Raw genomic sequence first — 16,494 nt, 5'->3', positions numbered from 1 at the left:
CAGCTCACGGGACATTCTCTAAGATTTACCATATCCTAGGACACAAAGAAAATCTCAAGAAATTTAAAAAAATAGAAATCATACCATGTACCTTCTCAGATCACAGTGGAATAAAACTAGAAATCAACCCTAACAGAAACTCACATTTCTACACAAAAACATGGAAATTAAACAACCTCCTACTAAATGATTACTTCATAAATGAAGAAATCAAGACGGAAATAAAAAAATTCTATGAAGAAGACGACAGTGGAGAGACAAGTTATCAACTCCTCTGGGACACAGCTAAAGCAGTTCTGAGAGGAAAGTTTATCTCCATAAATGCCTATAACCAAAAGACAAGAAGATCACAAATAGACAATCTAATGAAACGACTCAAAGAGCTGGAAAAAGAAGAACAGACCAACCCCAAACCCAGCAGAAGAAGTGAAATCAACAAGATCAAATCAGAACTAAATGAAATTGAAAACAGGGAAGCTATTCAGGAGATTAATAAAACAAAAAGTTGGTTCTTTGAAAAAATAAACAAAATTGACACACCATTGGCTAAGCTAATGAAAAGCAGAAAAGAGAAATCTCTAGTCTCCATCAGGAACAAAAAAGGAAATATCACAACTGATCCCAAAGAGATACAAGATACAATTTATGAATACTACAAAAATCTTTATGCACACAAACTGGAAAATGTGGAGGAAATGGACAAATTTCTAGAAACACACAGCCTCCCTAGGCTCAACCAGGAAGAAATAGATTCCCTGAACAGACCAATCTCAACAGCTGAAATAGAAACAGCAATTAAAAATCTCCCTAAAAAGAAAAGTCCCGGTCCAGATGGCTTCACACCTGAATTTTACCACACTTACAAAGAAGAACTAGTACCTATCTTGCAGAAACTATTCCACAACATCGAGAAGAACGGAAACCTCCCCGACACCTTTTATGAAGCGAATATTACTCTGATACCAAAACCAGGAAAGGATGCAACAAAAAAAGAAAACTACAGACCAATATCCCTAATGAATATAGATGCAAAAATTTTCAACAAAATCTTAGCTAACCGAATCCAGACACTTATCAAAAAAATAATCCACCATGGCCAAGTGGGCTTCATCCCAGGGATGCAGGGATGGTTCAACATACGTAAATCTATAAATTCAATTCACCACATAAACAGAAGCAAAAACAAAGACCACATGATTCTTTCAATAGATGCAGAAAAAGCTTTTGACAAAATTCAACATCCTTTCATGATACGAACACTTAAGAAAATAGGCATAGAAGGGACATACCTAAAAATGATACAAGCCATATATAACAGACCCATAACCAACATCATACTGAATGGGGAAAAATTTAAATCATTCCCACTTAGAACTGGAATCAGACAAGGCTGCCCACTATCTCCACTTCTGTTCAACATAGTGCTGGAAGTCTTGGCTACAGCAATCAGTCAGGAAAATGGAATCAAAGGTATCCAAATAGGGGCAGAAGAGATCAAACTTTCACTGTTTGCTGATGATATGATATTGTATCTAGAAAACCCCAAAGATTCAACCAAGAAACTCCTGGAACTGATCAATGAATTTAGTAAAGTCTCGGGATACAAAATCAATACACAGAAATCAGAGGCATTCATATATGCCAACAACAATCTAATTGAGAACCAAATCAAAGACTCAATTCCCTTCACAATAGCAACAAAGAAATTAAAGTACCTAGGAATATACTTAACCAAGGACGTAAAAGACCTCTACAGGGAGAACCATGAAACACTGAGGAAGGAAATAGCAGAGGATGTAAACAGATGGAAATCCATACCATGCTCGTGGATCGGCAGACTCAATATCATCAAAATGTCTATACTACCCAAACTGATCTACAGATTCAATGCAATACCTATTAAAATCCCATCAGCATACTTCACAGATATAGAAAAAATAATTTTACGCTTCGTATGGAACCAAAGAAGACCTCGAATATCAAGAGCAATTCTAGGCAACAAAAACAAAATGGGAGGCATTAATATGCCAGATATCAAACTATACTACAAAGCTGTAGTAATTAAATCAAATATGGTATTGGCACAAAAATAGGAATATCGACCAGTGGAACAGATGTGAGAATCCTGATATAAAACCATCCTCATGTAGCCATCTAATCTTTGACAAAGCAGACAAAAACATACGCTGGGGAAAAGAATCCCTTTTCATTAAATGGTGCTGGGAAAACTGGATAGCCACCTGCAGAAGGCTAAAACAGGACCCACACCTTTCACCTCTCACAAAAACCAACTCACGCTGGATAACAGACTTAAACCTAACGTATGAAACTATTAGAACTCTAGAGGAAAAAGTTGGAAACACTCTCCTAGACATCGGCCTGGGCAAAGAGTTTATGAAGAAGTCCCCAAAGGCAATCACAGCAGCAACAAAAATAAATAAATGGGACATGATCAAACTACAAAGCTTCTGCACAGCCAAAGAAATAGTCATGAAACTAAACAGACAACCTACAGTATGGGAGAAAATTTTTGCATCCTATGCATCCGATAAGGGACTGATAACTAGAATATACTTAGAACTCACGAAAATCAGGAAGAATAAATCAAATAACCCCATTAAAAAGTGGGCAAAGGACTTGAACAGAGACTTTTCTATAGAAGACAGAAGAATGGCCAACAAACATATGAAAAAATGCTCAACATCCCTAATCATCAGGGAAATGCAAATCAAAACCACAATGAGATATCACTTAACCCCAGTGAGAATGGCCTTTATCAAAAAATCTCCAAACAATAAATGCTGGCATGGTTGCAGAGAGAGAGGAACACGCCTACGCTGCTGGTGGGACTGCAAACTAGTTCAACCTCTGTGGAAAGCAATATGGAGATACCTTAAAGTGATACAAGTGAATCTACCATTTGATCCAGCAATCCCATTGCTGGGCATTTACCCAAAAGATCCAATGACACTCTACAAAAAAGACACCTGCACTCGTATATTTATAGCAGCACAATTCATAATTGCAAGGCTGTGGAAACAGCCCAAGTGCCCATCAATCCAAGAGTGGATTAATAAAATGTGGTATATGTATACCATGGAGTACTATTCATCTGTAAGAAACAATGGTGATATAGCACATCTTATATTTTCCTGGTTAGAGCTGGAACCCATACTACTAAGCGAAGTATCCCAAGAATGGAAAAACAAGCACCAGATATATTCTCCAGCAAACTGGTATTAACTGAGTAGCACCTAAGTGGACACATAGGTACTACAGTAATAGGGTATTGGGCAGGTGGGAGGGGGGAGGGGGCGGGTATATACATACATAATGAGTGAGATGTGCACCATCTGGGGGATGGTCATGATGGAGACTCAGACTTTTGGGGGGAGGGGGGAAATGGGCATTTATTGAAACCTTAAAATCTGTACCCCCATAATATGCCGAAAAAAAAAAAAAATTAGGAACTAGCATAGAGTACTTATCACAGATAGAGTGCAATTTGTTACCATTTCTCTTTTGCCTACTTCAGTACTTGTAGATACCTCAATGATAAAAATAAAACAGGTGGGCCGGGCGCGGTGGCTCACGCCTGTAATCCTAGCACTCTGGGAGGCCGAGGCGGGCGGATTGCTCAAGGTCAGGAGTTCAAAACCAGCCTGAGCGAGACCCCGTCTCTACTATAAAAATAGAAAGAAATTAATTGGCCAACTAATATATATAATATAAAATCAGCCGGGCATGGTGGCTCGTGCCTGTAGTCCCAGCTACTCGGGAGGCTGAGGCAGGAGGATTGCTTGAGCCCAGGAGTCTGAGGTTGCTGTGAGCGAGGCTGACGCCACGGCACTCACTCTAGCCTGGGCAAGAAAGCGAGACTCTGTCTCAAAAAAAACAAAAAATAAAAAAAAAAATAAAACAGGTGATAATCACCAGATCTGGAAGTCCTGCCTGCGCTTTAACCTTGCAGATGTAATCCAGTCATTATCCTGTCAGTCTGTAGGAACACTGAAGGCACTAAATAAATGCTGTCTAACTCTGGGACATGCCAACATGTGACTGCCTCTAGAGATAAAATAAATGTATCTGCTACAGGGGCTTGGCAACAAGAAAAAAATGTTTTAATGTTATTTCCTTATTAGGATATTTTTTTTAAATTACAAGGCTTACCATGCCTCCACATTAGACAGATCCCGGCCACCAGCACCCACGTGACCACCAGCAGAGCGGGGAGGAGGAGAGGCAGCCAATCTCCCAGCACGCTGCTGTCTGGAGAAAACAAAGCACACTCACCTTCGGCGAAACAAAACCATGCTTATCTCCCATTTGAAAACTAAGATTTTTTACCCTATACTTTGTAGAAGTTTAGATCCCTTTAAAACCAAGGGTCAGAAGATCTTTTGGGAGTCTCCTAATCTCTGTTTTTCCATTAGATTATCAAAAGGGATGTGGGACCAGGAGGTTAACAGTCTTCTACAAGCTCTTTGGCTTCTCACTCCTTACCTGCACAAGCATTTTCACTGCAGTGACCAGAGTTCACATTTGGTTTTTTGTTCTTTGAAGAATCAGTGTTATTCTGGGTATAGTTGCTTACATACATAGTATGTATAGATGGCATTTTTTTGAGGCAGGGTCTCGCTCTGTCTCCTGGGCTAGAGTGCAGTGGTGTCATCATAGCTCACTGCAACCTCAAAGTCCTGGGCTCAACTGATCCTCCTGCTAAGGCTAAGGCCTTTCAAGTAGCTGGGACTACAGGTGTACACCACCACACTCAACTAATTTTTCTATTTTTTGTAGAGACGGGGTCTCACTCTTGCTCAGGTTGGTCTCAAACTCCTGGCGTCCGACCTTGGCCTCCCAAAGTGCTAGGATTACAGGTGTCAGCCACTGTGCCTTGGGCTAGACGGTATTTTTAAAGGCTGTTTTGTTAGACTGACATATCCGAGGGATAATGCCACCTCCTCACAGGAACATCGAGGGTCAGGTAAATTCAGGCATGAAGTGCTCAGGTATCTATGAGGCCCTGTGCCTATGCAGTCAGGATTGTTAGGCACCTGAGTTGTCTTTACTTCATTTGGCTGATATTCTAAGAATGACACCTTCTAACTTTTGACCCCATCCCTTGGCTAGTTCTGGCAGCATTTTATTAGTCCATCTGTAATGAAGGAACTAACTGAAACTTCTCTAAGTCTAGAGACACATTTTCCAGAACATGTTGCTCTCAGGCACCAGTGAGGCGTGTCTTTGGTGCCAGTATTCCTAATTTGTTTATTCAAATGGTGGCTGTGGGACCGCATCAAGTCACAGCAATAGCTCAGCCTGGGCTGCTGAGACTGGTAAGAGGATCAAAATGTAGTGAAACGTGTGACTGGACACCCAGCCATTTTGCGCCATCGACCTTTCTCAGCAGATCCTTGTGACACTGAGAACATCCATTTTACACTGTTTATTTTTTTTCCTTTCTTCGGTGTATCCTGCTTCATAAAGGGTCGTGAGTGGTTTTACACATAAAGCCTTTGTTCTTACTCTGTTGTAGGCTCTCTGGGACAGTCTTGCTGGCTTTCTGTGCGTCCCAGTTCAGCATACATAGGCAGACACCCCTCACACTCCCCATGTGCGCATGCCCTGCCACATGCTGAGTGGGGGACAGTGAAAATTGGGCCCTTCATGTCCTGAACCGCTTTGATTATCCTATGAAAACCACTGGGCACTTACTCATATCCAGAGGGAAGGGAACACCTGTTTGTGGGCAAAGCACAACAGCTCCTTTGTGTCGGATGCAGTCGTTGCCACAAGTAGAGAAATATGGAATCAACTGAGGAAAAATGAGAGACAGAAAGTTTACAGTATGCTTCAGAGCAAAATCTCAGTATTATTCCTACTTCCACCAAACCCTCTCTTCCCTTTTTTCTGGTTTCAGTGCTATATCTAGCATTGTCATGGGCATTTTTTTCTTGTTCACACATCTGTAACAAAATCCTAAAATCTAAACCAGTGACTCAAGACACTGAAACACCTAAGACCCCCGAGTTGTGAATCTAAACTCTGTACATGTAAGTAACATGCTGAGTTCTGTATCTGAAAGGGCTAGGCGACATCTAACACACAGTATTTCTCTAGACAAAGAGCAGCAGTGCTCTTAATGACCTCAGTCGGTGCTTTACAACAGGCAGGTCCCCTCTGACTAGGAAATGCTATGGCTCCCTGGAAAAGGGGCGTAGTCGTAATGTGCCTGCCCCTGCCAGCGTGGCTGGGCATTCCATGTTCCAGAGAATGAGGAACAGCAGCTCCTTATTCTCTTGGGTGCAGCTGTGTCCCACCTGACCCTCCATGTCCCCAGTGTATAACTCAGAGTTGAAAGAGACCTGAGAGCATCTACGGTCCAACTTCCTGTTTTCTGTGTTGGTCAGCAGAGGCCTGAGAGGACAAGCAGTCCCTCCCCAAAGTCCACACACTCATGCGGAACCCAGACCTTCAGATTTCAAATCCTTTGCAGCTTCATTTTGCTGTTAAAACTGATGCTTGGGGAGTTAAGATGGAACTCCTATCCCTGAGAGTCTGTGACAGAAATGAAATAAAAGCACTTTGGGAAGTCAGCAGTCACTAATACAAGCAGAAGGACCATGCCTGCAAGGTCAGCTTCCTGGCTCAGCACCGCGGAGACTGCAGAGGAGGAGCCTTCATTAACACCGCAACACTCGGGTGTGCTGGCGAAAGTGTGTTTGGGAGGAGAGAATGAACTCATGCCTCAAAGGAGGCATCAAAAGCAATATGGGGGCACAGTTGGCCTTCTGGTATCCCTCCCCTCCCTAAAGCACCTGTTAAACTTTACCTGAACCACAGCACCTTCGCTTTCCCCAGTCACCGGAATCACCACAGACGTCCGAGATAGTTTGTTCTGGTGCAGATAAGTGAGACAGTGAAGAATTGAGTCATGAGTGAGCAGATCAAAGACCACCAGGGAACGAGCCTTGGACTGTGTTTGAACAAGGATTCATTTCATACTTCTGAAACTCCTACTTTTTTGGTTTTAGATTCACAGTGACATATCCAGGATGCCCACAGAGACTTATTTTTATTTGTTGAATTAACCGAAATGGCCCAGCACATTTGGACAATAGAGAGTCGTGTGCTCTCTCCAAAGAGAGGCTGTTCAGGAATCCTAAAGTGTCCTCACTTTCCATCAACAAGCTAAGGAAAGCTGGAAGTTGATGATGGGGGTACGTTAGGGGAATGAAGGGAAAGAGTACCTCCAACACGTTAGAGAACCCAATGACGGTGTTATTCAGGATAAGAGCCATGTATCTATGTCCAAGGAGACTGGTTGTAAAATTCACTTCTACTGTCTTCTCATTCTTCTTACAAGCAATGATGTTTGGATCCCACAGACTTCCTGTGAGTTGAGAGAGAATCACGTGGATGAACCTGCTACCTCCTGCCTCACTAAAATTCCCCAAAGGGCTTTACAAACCAAATCTAAGTTCTCAGGCACACATCTAAGAGACAGGGACGCCACTGCACAGCGAACTTCTTATCATTGCTCCCAGAGTCCCAGAGTATCTGCTGCCCAAGGAAAGTACAGGGATCCCACGTGGCTGCTCTGCTGAAAACAGCTTCCCTGGGTGGTAGGAGGCTCTGACCAGGTTCTACTTCTCACTTATGTCCTTAACCTCTGATTTGAGATACGGGCTGGCAGGGGGTGGGGTGGGGGTGCGTGTCAGTATTTTCTCCTTCCCAGGATGGGGAGAAGGAGCCACAGGTTAGGAGACATGTCTAAGATTACAGATCAAGTGACTTAATGATCAGTACTAAAACCATTAGAACATTCTGTGTTCCAGGAACCTCATCTATCAGACAACTCTGCCAGTTTTACTGGATGCAAAGAAAGAAGGAAATGGCTCAAAGTTTAGAGGATACCTTGACAGATCAACTCTGTCAGAAAAAGTCAGTTGTCTCATTGATGTGACTTGCAAATAAGGACTAGATTGATTTCCAGGAACATGACATATAGCATGAATTATCTTCCCCACCTAGGAGACCATTTCAGGCCCTGGCTCAGAACTGTCTTTAGGAGTTCAAGGCTCTCCGACCTCCTCACACCCTAGGGTTCACACTCCTACAGATCACTCTTGGGGAGGCGAGAAAGGAAGCTCAGTGCTCCAAATCCACCTTCTCACCAGCACAGCACATGCAGCGCAGTTCGACAGGGTACACAGGGATGCCTTGAGGGGTGAAGAGTGCCTAAAAGTTTGGAACCAATCCCCTTAAATGCCTCAACCCTTATTTACCATCCCAACATTAAATCACACAGAAATTTGCACAAACCCTTGGAAATTGGGCATTAGCGACTGATTATTCTAAAGGCGCTTATTTCAAACTTAAAAGGGGAAGGGATTGGGTTCTAATAGTCTAGCATGTGAAAGGTGATCCCTTTTAAGGACACAGGATAAGGGAATGTTTCTAGGTCATTCCATTAGCTAACACTCCCACTTGAATGTTTGTGAATCCTAACAGAAGGTTCTCAGGGTCCCCATGGCCACAGGCTTGGCGGTGCTAGTGTCTGGGCAGGTGAAAGGGCTTACAGGACTCCAAGCCATCAGGAGGGGCCTTCTGCCGGCATCACTGTTAAGTGCAATTTGGGCTAAAATGTTAGCCAAGGGGCTGGGGCGGTTTTGTGTGGCTGCATTGTTGCTCTGCTGCATAAGCCTACTAAGAGTCTACCCCCTGGACGGGCTGCTCAACTCCGTGGGCAAAGTGCTGGTAAGGGATCAGGAGCCCTGGGTGCTCCTGCCTTCACCGTCTGAGCAGCTTGGATACATAATCCCACATCCCATAGGCGTCAGTTGCTTCATCTATAAAAAGATGGAGAGAGCTATGCTGGCTCAAGTTACCAGCTTCTTCAAATAATAAAAGCAAATGCTGTATTTACTTACCTGCCTCAATGCACTTCTTTTTATATTTCATTATGTGGTCTAGGCAGCCTGGAAATTTGAAAGTTTTTATATTTTAGAAAAGGTATCTCTGTTCCACCCTCTTGCCAATAAGTACACACACACAGGCATACCATACCTGTAACAAATTGCCAAAACATTCCAGATATCCGATGACAAATTTAAATGAGCCACTAACATTTTACTGTTAAACCAAAGATCATCTCCCCATGATGTGACAACCAGAGTCTAATTTAAATACAGCCTTTGTCAAAATGGTATCTATGATCCCTAAGAGAAGACTCTTTAGACACGTTTGGTTGTATACGTAGATACTGCCTCTTCCAGGACAAGAAACTTAATTTACCCCCAATCCCCACCCTAGAGTGGGGTAGACATAGTGACTTGTTTCCAGAACCTGGAATGGAGCAATCTGCCTAGTGTAGATTTACATGAGCCTAGCGGGCACTGCCTCAACCCAGGTGGACCTCAGCAGGTGGATGCCAGGCCCCAGAGGGGACTGAGGAGACACAAGGAACCAAATGTAATGGGACAGAAAGAGGACATTAATGGAAAAGCAGGTGAAATCCAAATAAAGTCTGGAGTTTAGCTACTAGAAATGTATTAATGTTGGTTTCTTAGTTTTGACAAATATATCATGGTGATACAAGATGTCAACAATAGGAGAACCTGGGTGAGAGGTATCTGGAAACTCTTTTTATTATCTTTGCAACTTTTCTGTAAATGTAAATTATCACAAAATAAAAAAGCTTATTTGAAAACAAAACGAGGTTTTGTCTCATCAAGAAAGCTGGAAACTGCCGTATAGGAAATGGCATGGCACCAAAGACACCCTGGACCACAACCTCAGAGGCCAACGACAAATTGGAAATTGCCCCATTGACTCTGATGGCTCGCCTGAGACAGATGACGGGACCGGGGCACAGAGCAGGTGACCCAGCCCAGATGGGCCCTCATACACAGGAACCCGCCTCTCCCCACAGCCTGGCATTGCACTGAGTACCACCCTGCCCCTCATGGCAGCCCAGGGACGAGCCTACTGGAGTCTGCAGGTCCTCAGAGGCCTGGCCACACGCAGCCCACTAGAAAGCTGAGACTGGAACAAACAAACGTTTTGCATCAATGACAGAAAAAGCAGCTAAAGTGCATTAGTCAAGAAAGATGAGAGTTTGAATGTCAGCTTCAGTTTTACTGTGTGTATAATCCAGGGCAAGTTACTTAACCTTTCAATTCATCTGTAAAATGGGGCTATCCCAACCTTGGGGCTGTTGGGAGGCTTAAGTGAAATGTCACATGTCAAGTACTCAGCACTGTGCCTGACACACAGGAAGGGGCTTTTTCCTACATTTCGCCTGACCCAATCCTCTCTGCTCTGTGCGTGAGGCATGGTTATACCATGTCCATATTATAGGTGAGGAAGCACTTGGCCAGGTCAAAGGCCTTATCCAGGGTTCCCTGGGCTTTCAGCTCCAAACCACATGCCCCAAAGCAGGCAAGACAAGACAGAACAACAGAAGAGTGAGGAAGTTTACCTGGTGAGGTGAAATTCACAGACAAGGAAGGGCCGTCTTCATTCATATTTGCATTGGGGATATTATGGGCCCCAATGAAATAGTGTGTGTTTGGCTCCACAGGAAAGCCTAGGTAGGAAAACGTCCACTGAAAGGCAAAGCAAGGAACCCTAAGTTCCCAACACCCATGCAATGCAGAAACAGTACCTCTGCGTGTGGCCCTTTTCATTGCAATTTCATTCCTTATTCTGCTGAAACGCATGTCTCTAGCCAGTGTCTGCTCAGGGATGGGGCACCACACAGTTTGCCAGTGTAAGTCACAACATCAGAGAAGTGTAAAATTTTACAGTCAGGATATAATTTATCCAGCTCCTCTCACTTTGCTGATAGGGAAATTGAGGACTAGAGTTGCTGACTTCCCCAGGGGACAGAGTAGAAGAGGCCAGAAATGGGATTCAAACCCAGGCACCCTGCTCCAAGCTCTGAGCTGAGTTGCAGCTGCTCAGCAGCCTGCTGGTGCAGCATACCGTCCATGTTCCCCAAAGGGCCCAGCGTGCCACAGTTTGCCAAGTGCCTAAAAGTGCTTACTTTGCCACCAGAGGGTCTGGTCTGACTCTCGAAGGCCTTTGTGTAATTGCACCGCACGCAGCTGTAGGACTGGAATTTGCCTTTGCCCGTCACGCAGATCTTGGTAGCATTCAACAAGCGGACGCTGGCTGCCGAGACAGGCAAGAGGGCAGTTGTTTATTTAGCACTTACTGTGTGGCTACATGTGCTAGATACTTGCCAGCATGCTTTCCTTTACACCTCGGCTCCTATTCACAACAGCACTGAAAGGCAGGAACCATCTGCCCAGCTCACAGATGGAGTGAGTGAGGTGTGGCGAGTTTCAGGGAGCTTTGCTTAAGCTTACAAAGCTCAGCAGCAGCAGATGTGAATTCAAAGACCAAAGGCCAAGCTCCTTTCTTCTCCGAGGTCAGCCTGGGTTTTGCAGGGTGCCTGCAAAGGTGACTGTAGCTCTGCATTTTTCTGGGTCTCTTAACCACTTCGGCACGGCGCTCCCCGGCCGCGAAACCGTGCCCACCGCGGGCACTCGTGGCCCGCACGGTGGTGTGCGCTGCGCATGGACGACGGGTCCAGTCTGCTCTGGTGTGATGAGGAAAGCTTGAAAGCACTGAAAGCTTGTTTTTCTTTCCAGGCAGCTTTACTTGTAATGTAAATCAGAATAGGTAACATATACATATATGTTTTCAGTACGTTATTTTTAAATGTTCACAATTTTATTTTGATAAATTAAAAATTAGAAAAGTCATATCACAGCTGTCGGCTAAAGTCGCATTGCACGTTCATCTGTGGCTGTCGACTATAGTCGAGGCTGGTACCGAAGTGGTTAAGAACAGGCCTGCCTTGGAGAACCCACAGAGACCCCCACAGCTCTGAGGGAGTCTTCACCACACCATGCCAGATCTGACTACACCTTTGTCCTTGCTGATTCTTCCCTCTGGAATGCCCTTTCTCCCCATTCTCTTCTTTCAAGTCTTCTTTAAACCCCATCTAACTCATGCACCATAGCCTATGACAATAGCCAAAAAAGAGCTCACTCTGTGCCAGGTAAGGGGCCAAAGCCTTACTGCCTCATCTCACTTAATGTCTACGAGGGCCCCTCTCCCGGGCCTCCCTGCCCCACTCCACTTAGAAGAAACATGGCTCCCTTCTGGGATTCCCCTGACACTGGGCCTGTGTCCGCCTCCCCCACTCCCCTGAAAGCCCTGCTGGGTAGAGACGGTAGCCAACTCAGCTCTCTGTGCCTGGCACTCTTGGATTCTTGAATGGATAGACTTTACCTGAATTTAGCAGATGGAAACCACAAATGTGGGCATTAGGATACCAGGATTAGCTCATCAAAGGAACTCGACTTGCCTTGCAGTGTAATCTTGGGGAAATGCCAAGAGTTTCATGATGTCATTTAGGGAGTGGAGAAGTCACCTACCTAAGCCAGTGCTTTTCCTAAACTAGAGGGAATCATCTCTGCCTTACCCTATCTTCTTCCACAAAGTATAATATACAGAAAGCACACAGATCATAAGTGTGCCACTTGCATTTGCACACTCACGTGACCAGTACGCAGGTCAAGAAACACCCCAGGAGCTTCCCTCATGCTTCCTTTGTCACACCCACCCCAAGAGTAACCACTGTCCTAACTTCTTAACCACTAGATTGGTTTTGCAGCACTATCTGTAAATGGAATCATGGTATGTACAACTGTAAGCATGCAAACAGATATAAATGTACGAACTCTTTTGAATCTGGCTTCTTACGTCTGTGACATTCATGCATGTTGCATGTAGTTACAGAGCACTCACTCTCACTGCTGTCATGGAATCCTCTGGTGATTCCATTCTGCTGCTGGGCCTTTGAGTCCTTTCCAACTTGGGGCTGTTGTGAAATAGTGCTGCTATGAACAGCCTCGGATGTGGCTTTTGGTGCATGTATTTATTTCCATTGGGAATGCTTAGAAGTGGAATTAATGGGTCAAATCGTCTACACATTTCTGGTTTAGTAGACACTTTAGGCCTTATATTTGATTGGGGCAAACTTACCATCTGCCCGGAGTATCCAGCTTATATTCATCAAAATTGAATAGTCCTCCGTTGCAACACTGGTTTTAACAGGTTCCACTTGGAGATCCCTCAAGTCTCCTGGGGTCAGAATATGTGGGCTCTCCCATTCTTGAGACGGCCCTGGGAAAAGGCAAGACTTCCCGTGACACTCCTTTTTCCAGCTCCATCTGATGCCATCTCCTCTCAGTGACCTACCCTGGTCCACCCCCATTAACAATGCATCACTTCCTGCTACCGTAGGCCAAATGTTTCTTGGTGCTGGCTGTTTTATAGTCGAGGTGATGTTGACCTAAGAGAAATACTCTCAATCTCCTGGTGCCAACCTACAGGACACTTGGGATACCTGTGTATGTAAGTACACACACACACACACACACACACACAGACACACACACATAGTGTATTTAACATGTTTATTAGGTCAGTACTGCTTGCCCTGGACCTCAGCCCTGGACTCCAGCCAGAAGGCCTGCACAGCCACCCTGTTCCCACCTCCTAGCCTTTGCTGGTGCCATCTCCTCTCCAGCTCACCCTCCTTACCCACACCTCTTGGGCAGAAGCCCACCCATTCTTTAAATGCTACCATCTCAAACACCTACTCTTCTGTGAAACATTTGCATTCTGGTCCTCACTAGAAGTGATCTTCGTCTGCAGAGTGTCAGGCATCGCTTTCCACCTTGCATGGCAAGTCCTACCCTGCTGTGCCAGCCCATCTGAAACACCTCTTTATTCCCCCGGAGCAGAGACTTCATCTGCATCAGCTAACAGAGCAATGGTTCACCCTGTGCCTGGTCTCTGATGTCCTAAATGTACAGGCCCCCTTAAAATTACAACTATGCTTCCAAAGCAAAGCTCACAATACTCATTCCCTAATGTACTTACCATTTTCAGAGCCACACTGAATAGTCTGTAGGAGAGAAAGAGACCAAGTGTCATGTGGAAGCCAGCAAACCATAAGCCTTCCTCTGCTGAATTAGACAACACACAATCTTGTCCCTTAAATGCATAAACAAGTGACCAAATTTCAAAGAAAAGATGAACTGGGGCCGGGCGCAGTGGCTCACGTCTGTAATCCTAGCACTCTGGGAGGCCAAGGCGGTGGATCACTCAAGGTCAGAAGTTCGAAACCAGCCTGAGCAAGAGCAAGACCCCATCTCTACTAAAAAGATAGAAATAAATTAATTGGCCGACTAAAAATATATAGAGAAAAAATTAGCTGGGCATGGTGGCGCATGCCTGTAGTCCCAGCTACTTGGGAGGCTGAGGCTGGAGGATTACTTGAACCTAGGAGTTTGAGGTTGCTGTGAGCTAGGCTGACGCCACGGCACTCTGGCCTGGGGAACAGAGTGAGACTCTGCCTCAAAAAAATAAATAAATAAATAAAATAAAATGATGAACTAGTTCCGTACATAGCTTCATCGTAGGCTGTGATGGCCTGTGGATTTGCCATCAGTGTACCTGATCCTCAGGCCAGCCCACACCCTCACTTGAAGACCAGGGGTGGGTAGGTGTCCACCTGTCTCTGGGTGTCTGCCTTCCCTGTCATAAGCAGAGGATGACTCTGGACCATCATGAAGCCCCTTCACACTCTAATGTTTACAGGTTTTCCGGATGGTCTGGAGTATTTATTGAGCTTTCCCAGATTAAGGAGTAGCTATGCTAAGAAGATGAAAGAAAGCAAGCTATGAATGCAGTCCATGGTACCTTCCCCAAGTTCTTTAAAATATTCCCCTTCTGTTTTTTTAGAGATGAGGGTCTCACTCTGTCACCCAGGCTAGAGTGCAGTGGCACAATCATAGCTCACTGTAACCTCAAAGTCCTGGGCTCAAGAGATCCTTCTGCTTCAGCCTCCCTAGCAGCTGGGACTACAGGCATGCGCCACCATGCCGGGCTAATTTTTAAATTTGTTGTAGAGATAAGGTATTACTATGTTGCCCAGACTGGTCTTGAACCCCTGGCTTCAAGCAATCCTCTCCAGCCTCCCAAAATGCTAGAATTCCAGGTGTGAACCACTGTGCTAGGCCAAAATATTCCCCTTGATAATACAAAAAGACTCACCTATGCTATTATTTAGAAAGCCATAAGCACCTTTGATTTCATCATGTTATCTTTTTAAAAGAACTTTAGAAAAAATAAATCTGGATTATCAGTGTCCAAGAAAATTTGCTACTAAACCCTTTGAAGTTAACTGCTCATGTCTTTCTGTAAGAAAAAATAATTTGTATTTTGGTTTTGGAGTAAAATACTGAACCTAAAATATTTAACTTTTAGGCAGCAGCAAGTTCCAATGACAAGACTCCATGTGATAAGTCTACCAGCTCTGGACTCTTGATCCCTATAACCGTCCACATTTCCAAACACCTTGTAAAACAGAAGGCAGGACTTCTGATGGTTTGAGTAAGTTGGGTTTGGGCAAAATCATCAATCACTCCTCTGTCTTTTTAAAAATGAACTCTAAGGGATTAAATCAGACTTTTTAGAAAAACAAAGCCACCATACTAGGAGCTGAGCTCGTGTCAAAGGGCTAGTGAGGCAAGTTTTAGGAAGAAGCCAAGCAACAGCTCTAAACGTTGCCGAGTTCAGACAGTTGGCCTTACAGCACAGTTACAGGAAAGGGTGCAAACATGGTGCAAACAGCCCAGGGGGCCTGGAACTTGAGACAGAGGGCACGGATAAGCGCAGAGGACGACAGGAAACAACGAATGGGGTCTGTCTTTCCCTAACCATCAACAAGTCACCAGCACGCTGTGTGCAGAGGGCAGCGATACAATCACGAATGCTATTTTGTGGATGAGCTTTTTCCTCCTCAGTGACCAGACGATTCCCTCAATCATTCAAGGCGCTGGGAAAGGAAGAAGGCAGACAACATGACAAAAAAGTAACGGAGAAGCAGCTCCTGTGCCCAACAGGTGGCAGACCCCTAACCATCACGGGCATCAGGCTCTGTGCTGCTGTGCTGCAGACCCTGGGTTCCTCAGGAGCCCCGCGAGTCAGGCACCACGCTCCGTTTTTCCGTGGGGACACGACGGTTTGGTGAACAGAAAAGACGGGATCAGGAGTAGAGGCGGCATTCCGGGAGATTATATCAGATTCGCACGCCCGACTCAAGCAGCCTGAGCCGGATGCCCGCCAGGCTGGGCACGGCCGGCCGGAGCGAGCTCTAGGCTCGTCGGGCGGCCGCACGGGGCAGACAGCCCTCTCCAGCGGCGGCCCACCTTTCGGAGGAGCGCGGCCGGCGGGCCGGACGCCGCCAGGACGGGCTCGAGGGCCGAGACGGGGAAGGGGCGCGGCGGGCCTTACCGGCTCTCGGGGCACAGCGCTCCTGCACAGCGCGGCCAGGCTCAACAGCACGAGCGACATCGCGGGGCCGCGCGCCCGCGCCGCCGCGCTCTTATCCCGCGCCCCGGCCCC

At 45.5% G+C, this 16,494-nt stretch overlaps 1 protein-coding gene across 1 annotated transcript in view; it reads right to left on the bottom strand.

The window, feature by feature from the left end:
• Positions 1–16,481, bottom strand: part of IL17RB (interleukin 17 receptor B) — a 24,036-nt gene extending 7,555 nt beyond the window's left edge. Inside the window, exons 1-10 of the mRNA XM_012771629.3 lie at positions 16,384–16,481; positions 13,966–13,990; positions 13,063–13,203; positions 11,051–11,178; positions 10,484–10,610; positions 8,934–8,981; positions 7,251–7,393; positions 6,833–6,898; positions 5,716–5,815; positions 4,171–4,269 (exon numbers count right to left, since the gene is read on the bottom strand). Of these exons, the coding sequence (XP_012627083.3) occupies positions 4,171–4,269; positions 5,716–5,815; positions 6,833–6,898; positions 7,251–7,393; positions 8,934–8,981; positions 10,484–10,610; positions 11,051–11,178; positions 13,063–13,203; positions 13,966–13,990; positions 16,384–16,443 (937 nt within the window). The 5' untranslated portion in view covers positions 16,444–16,481. The remainder of the gene's footprint in view (positions 1–4,170; positions 4,270–5,715; positions 5,816–6,832; positions 6,899–7,250; positions 7,394–8,933; positions 8,982–10,483; positions 10,611–11,050; positions 11,179–13,062; positions 13,204–13,965; positions 13,991–16,383) is intronic.
• Between the last annotated feature and the right edge of the window lie 13 nt (positions 16,482–16,494).

Source organism: Microcebus murinus, chromosome 1 (assembly GCF_040939455.1).
Source record: "Microcebus murinus isolate Inina chromosome 1, M.murinus_Inina_mat1.0, whole genome shotgun sequence".
NCBI classification, from domain to species: domain Eukaryota; kingdom Metazoa; phylum Chordata; class Mammalia; order Primates; family Cheirogaleidae; genus Microcebus; species Microcebus murinus.
Note: the sequence above shows the minus strand (reverse complement) of the source record. Positions and strands in the feature narration are given on the sequence as shown.